The 7,676-nt window shown below is 54.1% G+C and overlaps 2 protein-coding genes across 2 annotated transcripts; both read left to right on the forward strand.

The window, feature by feature from the left end:
- The first annotated feature begins 1,182 nt into the window (after positions 1–1,182).
- BBK36DRAFT_1134330 (N-terminal binuclear Zn cluster-containing/DNA binding domain-containing protein) lies at positions 1,183–4,446 on the forward strand. Its single transcript, XM_024892268.1, is given in 4 exon segments — positions 1,183–1,850; positions 2,003–2,958; positions 3,022–4,335; positions 4,346–4,446. 3 exon segments carry the CDS (start codon positions 1,352–1,354, stop codon positions 4,222–4,224), a joined length of 2,658 nt encoding a protein of 885 aa, XP_024753114.1. The 5' UTR covers positions 1,183–1,351; the 3' UTR covers positions 4,225–4,335; positions 4,346–4,446.
- A 1,997-nt stretch (positions 4,447–6,443) lies between these two features.
- Positions 6,444–7,396, forward strand: BBK36DRAFT_1156352 (PLC-like phosphodiesterase; the record flags this gene model as incomplete). The annotated part of the gene is made up of 4 exons (XM_024893918.1): positions 6,444–6,510; positions 6,639–6,835; positions 6,933–7,115; positions 7,244–7,396. 4 exons carry the CDS (start codon positions 6,444–6,446, stop codon positions 7,394–7,396), a joined length of 600 nt encoding a protein of 199 aa, XP_024753115.1.
- Between the last annotated feature and the right edge of the window lie 280 nt (positions 7,397–7,676).

Below are 7,676 nucleotides of genomic sequence, written 5' to 3' on the forward strand. Positions count from 1 at the left end.
TTCCGTTTCGTTCTTCAGCGCGAGACAGGCTGCTGTGTCTCAGCGTCTGTTTTGCTTGAGACAGAATATGATGATGAGGATGACAATCTGCCGTTAGTATTACCAACGTCGTTCTCGCTCGGTACCGATGGATGGCAAACAACTTGGCAGGCTAGAAAAGCAGCTGGATCGTTAGTACAAGCCCTTGATCCCATCAATCGCCAATGGCTAAAGAGGAAGAGCCGGAGTGGGGGGCGACCCTCGCATCTCGTGGCCTACAACAGGGGGCCACTAGCCGAGCGACGAAGATGAAGAAAGACGACACACGTTGAAGAGAGAGAGAGAGAGAACAACGTCAAAGGAGCCACCACCCGAGGAGACAGTACTCGTACAAGTAGACCCAACAGCGAGTTGCAGAGCTGTGGAGCACGGCAGCCCGGCTGCTGTCCAGTCACGGCGACGATGTGCCTCTTAGGGGCGTGCGGCTTGCAATCAGCAACTGCGCGGGCTGGCGTGGCTTCAGGTTTGGTTGTGCTTGGAGGTACCTACCTACGGAGTAGCACTTATGCTAGGCTGTACCTACCTACCTATGCCTGTATGCAAGGAGTAAGAGAACTTCGGTGGTCGCGATGCGATGCCATGCAATGCGATGCTACTTCTGCGGTTTAAACGAGATACGAAGCGAGGCAGATCATGATGAGGACCATGTTCGCGGTCTGGGAATCGCGAGGCAGCATGGACTTCAATTGATGGTTGCAACCCTCTGTGCGTGCCTAAAATACAGGCTGCCCAGGCGCTGGTTAGCAGCACCCTTAGCGTCCGGGCCAGAGCAGTTGCAGCGCTCTAGGGCCCTACAAAGCCCAGCTCCAGCGCATTGCCCGTCATCAAACCGGCCAATCCCCTTCCCCGGGATTTGATTCATGCTCTGCTCCTTTGTCCTTTTTAGGCTCCACTTCGCCATTCTCTGCTCTCCTCGCTTCCCTTCCCTTTCCTTTCCATCTCATCTCTCACCCCCCACAATATTCTTTCGCTGACGATCCGCATCTTCTCGACCGCCGACCAGGAGAACCAAACATCTTCAACCTCGCATGACCCGAGCATCCCACTCCCCAGGACCGAATATCACGACATCGCCGTGCTTGTCGAAGGGCGACCCGACTCGAGCCACAAGCAACTCCAGCCAACCGCTACCGCGCATTTGCCATCCGCCCTGTTGCGCCAACCAACGGCTGGTGGGCGAAGGAAGCCCCAGTCCCCAAGCGTTGATTGCTCCCGCAGAGCCTTGACCAACGACCACGCTCGATCTCTTCACCTCGTCTCCCAGTAGTCGTATTAGCATTCTTCAAGCGACGCTCGGATCGCCGCCGCCACCATGCCGGGCATCCTGCCTATGAAAGTCATCAAGGTGGGCAACAGCGCCCAGAGCCGCATCGCCCAGGCCTGTGACCGCTGCCGCAGCAAGAAGATCCGCTGCGACGGCGTCCGGCCGACATGTTCACAATGTGCCTCGGTCGGCTTCGAGTGCCGCACCAGCGACAAGCTGAGCCGACGTGCGTTCCCGCGCGGATACACAGAGTCGCTGGAGGAGCGGGTGCGCGCGCTGGAGAGCGAGGTCCGCGAGCTCAAGGACCTGCTGGATGAGAAGGACGAGAAAATCGAGATGCTCTCGACGATGCACTCAAACAGCCACGGCGGGCCACGACGAAGGCCCTCAGTCACATCCATGGCCACACCCGTGTCACCGGATGGCCCCAGAGACTCGCCCACAATGAAGGAGGACACATTCCGAGTGCAAGCTACACAACTGCTGCTGGGCGTTGAGAACTCAGAGTCGTACTTTATGGGTTCGTCAAGCGGGCGCGCCTTTATTGGTATGTTCATACCCTTTGTATACCCTTTATACTGCGCCTCACATGGCGTGCTCTTCGCAGTTCCCACCAGGCACACAGCGTACGATGCGCACGCGCAGCCTTTTTTGCTCCCCAAAGCCCATTGCTTCAGTTCTGACGTATCTTCTGTATAGCCTCCCTCAAGCGTAAGATGCAAGATAGCGGCAAGCCATGCAGTGACTTTACCCCAGACGCCTTTCTGCACATCCAAGGCTGCGCTCCACTGGTAGCCAAGCTGCCGGATCAGATCTCCAGAGTCCCCCCTCGCATCTTCTCGGACAGATGTGTCAACGTCTTCTTCCAGGAATGGGCGCCCCTCTTCCCTGTCCTTCACAAACCCACCTTTCTCCGCATCTATGAAGAGTTTGTCAATGACCCGGAGAGGGTCAAGTGCAATTACAAGCTCGCACAGCTCTACCTCGTCTTCTCCCTCGCCGGCCTCTCATCGGAGTCTCCAGACATCCCGCAAGTTGCTGCCTGCGAGTACCAATGGACGAGAGCGCTCGAGTCTCTGATGCTTGAGAACACCATGAGCACATTGCAGTGCCTCGTGCTGGCCCTGCTGTACTGCACGGTCCGAGCCGACTATCGTCGCCTCCAGCACTATAAGTGCGTAGCCGTGGGCCTTTCTCACCGATTAGGTCTGCACCAGAGCCAAAAGCGCTTCTCCTTTGGCGCATTGACGCTTGAGACAAGGAAAAAGGTCTTTTGGACACTGTACGCCCTGGATACCATGACGGCTGCCATCACCGGCCTTCCCAAACTCCTCAAGGAGGAGGATGTGCAAGCGGAATACCCATCTGACACCGATGATGAATACGTGACGGAGAAGGGATTCTTGCCCACGCTGCCGGGAGAATTCACGCGCATCTCCAGCGCCCTGGCCTTGTTCAGGGCAACCCGCATTCTTGCCCGCGTCTTGGATAAGAACTACCCTGCGTGTGCCAGCTACGAGCTCTCACTGCAGCAGATGGGCGCCTTTGAGGCCGAACTGGATGGCTGGTACCAAGATCTGCCAGCTCACCTGAGGCTCAACTTTGCCCAGGGCAAGCCATCGACAGATGTCACTGGCAGCCGATCGCCTCTTTTGGTAAGTGAACGCATGACATGGCCAGTATCAATTACTCTGAACTAAGGCACTAACAAACGGCAGTCACTCACTTACTACTACATCCGCACCCTCATCTACCGCCCGGCCGTTGGGTCGAACCTCGGGCCCAAGGCGGCGCCAGCGCTCATTTCCATCAGCGAGTCCAGCAAACACATTATCCAGATCGCACAGCTTCTGGAAGAACGAAGCCTGTCGTTTTCCTTTTGCATGAACAAGTGCGATCTGCTGGCCGTGTGCGCTCTTACGCTTCTGTACCAGGCCATTGACCTGAAGCGCGACAGCAAGATGTTGCGCGAGGACGAGCGCCTGGTCAACGACGTCCTCCAGACGCTCCGCAAGAACCAGTCGCCGGGATTCGTGGACCTGGAACGAGCCGCCAGCGTGCTCATCACCGTCACCGACCCGTCGGCGCCGGCGCTGATGAACAAGCACGTCCGCAAGTCGTCAGTGACGTCGGGTCCCCGTCGCGCATCGCCTCCGACGAGCTTCCCCAAGCAAAGCTCGCCGCCGATGGCTGTGCAGTTCCCGTCGTCGGCGAGCGAGACCGACTTGACCCGTCACCAGGACAAGCGGTGGATGGGCAACGTGGCGGTTCTTCAGGGTCCCAACGGAGATGGCCAGCAGCAGCAGGCGTCGTCGCGCCAGTCGTTTGACGGGCACCGGCAAGAGCGCCAGCAGTCGGCGTCGCGGATGCCTAGGGTTTCTCCCAGCGCCCAGCCGAGGCAGAACCTTGACTACCTGTCGCTCAACGACGCTCCCTTCACGAACAAGCACGCCACATCCCCCTCGGGCAACATGCAGGGACAGCAGCACATGGGGATGCAGAACGACGGCCAGGGCTACATGAACCATGGGCAGCAAGCCGCCAAAACGCCCAACATGTCCAACTCGGACTGGGAGGCACTGGTTGGGTCCATGGACAGCGGAATGAACAACGTATATGACGTGATCTACGGAGGGGCCAGCATCGAGGCTGCCATGGCGGGACACTCGACGGGCAGCGACTGGTCGCCCGACGCATTCGACCTGAGCAACTTCAACATTGGCGAGTTTGGAAGCAACCCGGCGCCGCCGCAGAGCGTGCTGAGCATGAGCGATGAGAGCCTCAGCTCGGGGGAGGAAGTATCGCCTTCAGAGCTGGGGCTGCACCTGGGAAGCGTTGACTACGGAAAGCAGCTGCAGGAAGTCAACTATCACAACGGCGACGGGTTTTCAACAGACGGGCTACACGGACTATCCTTGTGAGCCAATGGCGCATCATTTGAATTTCACTCTTTTCCTTCACGGCGCTATGGTGCGGTGGCGACATGAGGCGCTTGGTTTATTTGAAACTGCAATTTACCGATGTAACGTTTTTTCTAATCAGTTCTTCTGTTGGGTTGGCGCACATGCTGGAGCGATTTGTTGTGGACATTTCTTGTCTTTTTTCCTGTTTCTATCGTTTCCTTATGAGTCGGCAGACCAAAAAAAAGTCGTGGCTTCAAGGCTGCCACGAAGATATGAGGGATTACATGCTTTTCGGATAGCTGCCCGATAGGGAGGATATGGATGGATATGGGCGAACGAATGGAGTGCGTGTCTGTTGATTTGCATTCCATGATTTTCTGTTGACGCCGCGTGGTCTTGTTTGGATAGGTATCACCGTCGCGACGATTTTGAAAAGAAGTCTGTTTGATATCCATGACCCCTGCTCCGTGATGGCTTGACGGCATCTTATCTGTGCATGAACCAGCATGTTGAATCGAGGCTATACAAGGCTCAGTGCCTGGACCCTGGCCCACCTGGTCGACGATGATACGGCATGTAGCTACCGATGACACTACTACTAGTACCGCAAGGCACCCGTCAAGCTGCATGAAATCAAATGATTATGGCTGCGTCGGAAGAAGAGAAAAGGAACATGTACATATCCAAGCTGACTTGGGATGAAGGCGACGGAGCCACAGACGCCCGTCTTCCGCTGCAGCAAGAGCACGTTTTACATTGTCTGGCCGGGAAAGACAGGTCGATATCGCATCTCTCTTAGCGATGGGGACCCTTCTGACCCTTTTTTGTCTCCTGATTGGGAAGAGGGAGCATGATCGGGACGATGACTCGCGGGCTATGCTGTTGCTTTTGCCGCAACAGGGGATCAAGGAGGGAAGGGAAGGGGGCAAGGAAGAAAATTTGTTTTATTATTATCGGTTTGTACTGGTCTTGTAACGTAGCACTTGTTGAGGGACCTCTTCAGCTTTTGCGGTGATTGTAAAGATGCCAAAGGGGGTGGGTTAGGTGGTGTGTTTATCAGTAAGGCGTGGTGTGGTGGATAGTAGGTAGAGGTGTAGAGGAGACAGGGCGTGTGGTATTGAATGATTTTGGGTGGGTTTTGGTACGGGTTAAGCTGCGTGCAATGACTGTCTGTGCCTACAGTAGCTGAAATGTATCTTCAGGTACGCATTGTATGCGAATGAGTGAAGTGGTCTGTAATAGCAAGAAAAGGTATGATTACAGGGCACTTAAGGATGAATGGACAAAGGTGTTGCTAGGGTGGAGTTTTGGCGCGAACCATTAGAGGCAACCCGTGAGATTCTACTTTACACTTCCCGCAGCCGAACAGACAAGGTGCTTATCATGTACACAGCTTAATAACTTGACTATACAAATTACACCAAGCTTGGTACTAGATATATAAATAGACAATGGGCAATAAAAAAAAAACAAGATATAAAACGCAGGTGGCGACAAAAGAGACACCTTGTTCAGGGGTTCAAACCAACGAGAAATATATCATTAAACCGGAATATTCTAGACTAAAGAGGGTCACACAACCTCGGAAGAGAGCGCATGTGGTTGACTCCCGTGGCCTCATTCATTCATCGTTTGCCCACTTGCTATGCGAGATTTGGTTGAAAGCCAGCTCTGTTTAGTGGAACTTTTTGAGTTGTGAGTCAATGATACCGACCTGACACCTCTATGTTTAGATACTACATGTACTATATGGATACTTTGGGTGGATGGAGGGAGGGAGGATGTAGTTTCGTGATAGCACGTACAAGAGCGAGATTGAAAAGAGACCAGTTACTCTCCCCCTCTTCCCTCTTAACCTCTTCTTCTTCCCCCTCTTTCTCTTCCTCTTCTTTTCCTGTGATAAAAGTTCAATTGCAAAAGACGGAAAGGCAAAACACCAAAAGCCCGTCGGAGAAGCGGACTTGAGCAAGCGACTTATATCCGCCCAATCGAAAAAACCGGCTTGCGTGGAACGGAAATCGACCCCAATTTGATCTTCTCAGCTTTGCCAACGGTCGATCCGGGCAAAGTCGCCCCCCTCCTCCTCCTCTCTGCAACTCCAAATTACTAAAACAGAAACCCGTTCTTTGTTTTCCTTTATCTTCTTGCTTCATTCCATTTCATTTTCTGCAGTTGTTATCAAAAAACAGAGCAGAGGAGTGTTGGAAGCAAAATATAGAATTTAGAAGCCCTTGAAGATGACGGCTTCTGCGGAGAGACAGCCCTTGATGCGTCCCCTGCACCGTGACATTACCGCCCCAAAGGGTACGTATTTCGAGCAACTCTCATCTACCTACTACATCACTTTATCATCTCCCATCATCATCATCATCATCATCATCATCATCGTCAACGCCATCAGCCTTGAACAATGCATAGCTGACTCGAAACAGCCGCGAAATGGGCCTCGGCCATGCCCTCCCGCCGCAACCCCTCGCGCTTCCTCCCGCAGGCCATCGCCCACCGCGGCTTCAAGGCCGCCCTCCCGGAGAACAGCATGGCCGCGTTCCGCAAGGCGGTGGACGTGGGTGCGCATGCCATCGAGACGGACGTGCATCTTTCCAAGGATGGCGTCGTTGTGCTTTCTCATGTAAGTTTGAAACTCTTAATCCTGCTGACGATGAATGATTTCATGTGAAATCAGATGAGATGAGATGAACTTTGGTGGCTAATGAGATCGGTAATAGGACCCCTCCCTCAAAAGATGCTTCGGCGTCGACCTGCTCATCAAGGACTGCACCTGGTCCTATCTCTCCAGTCTCCGCACGCTCAAAGAGCCGCACGAGGCGTTGCCCAGACTCGTCGACTTGCTCGAGTATCTCGTCTCTGGGCCGGAGACGGACAAGATTTGGGTCTTGCTGGACATTAAGGTGAGACTCAACCTTTCCATTCATCCCATCTTTTTGTGTGTGTATGTGTGTGTGTGTGTGAGAGAGAGAGAGGGGGGGAGAGAGAGAGAGAGCAGAGTTTGCTGATTTGACTGGATCGTTTGCTTCAGATTGACGACAATCCGAATGATTTGCTGCGGGCCATTGCGTGTGCTCTTACAGAAGTGTCGTCTGCGACGCCCTGGGACGAACGCATCATCCTTGGGTGCTGGAATGTGAGTTTTTCTCCCCTCCCAGTCTCACTCCCCATGTCCTTTCCCTGACTTATCCTCTTCACTCTGATACTATTCACTCTATACTTTATTCTATACCCACTCGCCTCCTCACTCTACCCACTCGCCTCCTCACGCTATACATCTCACCCTCCCCTCTCATCCTCCACCAAACCTCCTCCTCACCCCCCCCCCTTTCCCCTTTCCCACACACAAATCAACTCCCATGAACAAACCCATCAGACAAAGACCATGAATACTAACCCCAAAGCCGCAGGCAACATTCATCAAAGCCGCCCTCCACCACCTCCCCGGCTTCCCCCTCGCCCAC

This window comes from Trichoderma citrinoviride (assembly GCF_003025115.1).
Source record: "Trichoderma citrinoviride strain TUCIM 6016 unplaced genomic scaffold BBK36scaffold_2, whole genome shotgun sequence".
Lineage (NCBI taxonomy): Eukaryota > Fungi > Ascomycota > Sordariomycetes > Hypocreales > Hypocreaceae > Trichoderma > Trichoderma citrinoviride.

Bases quoted from the DNA above. Each gene is read 5' to 3' on its own strand.
- BBK36DRAFT_1134330 (XM_024892268.1), top strand. From the start codon at position 1,352: ATGCCGGGCATCCTGCCTATGAAAGTCATCAAGGTGGGCAACAGCGCC. The intron at 1,851-2,002 runs GTATGTTCATAC...TCTTCTGTATAG, and splicing joins AAGCGGGCGCGCCTTTATTG to CCTCCCTCAAGCGTAAGATG. The intron at 2,959-3,021 runs GTAAGTGAACGC...AACAAACGGCAG, and splicing joins GCAGCCGATCGCCTCTTTTG to TCACTCACTTACTACTACAT.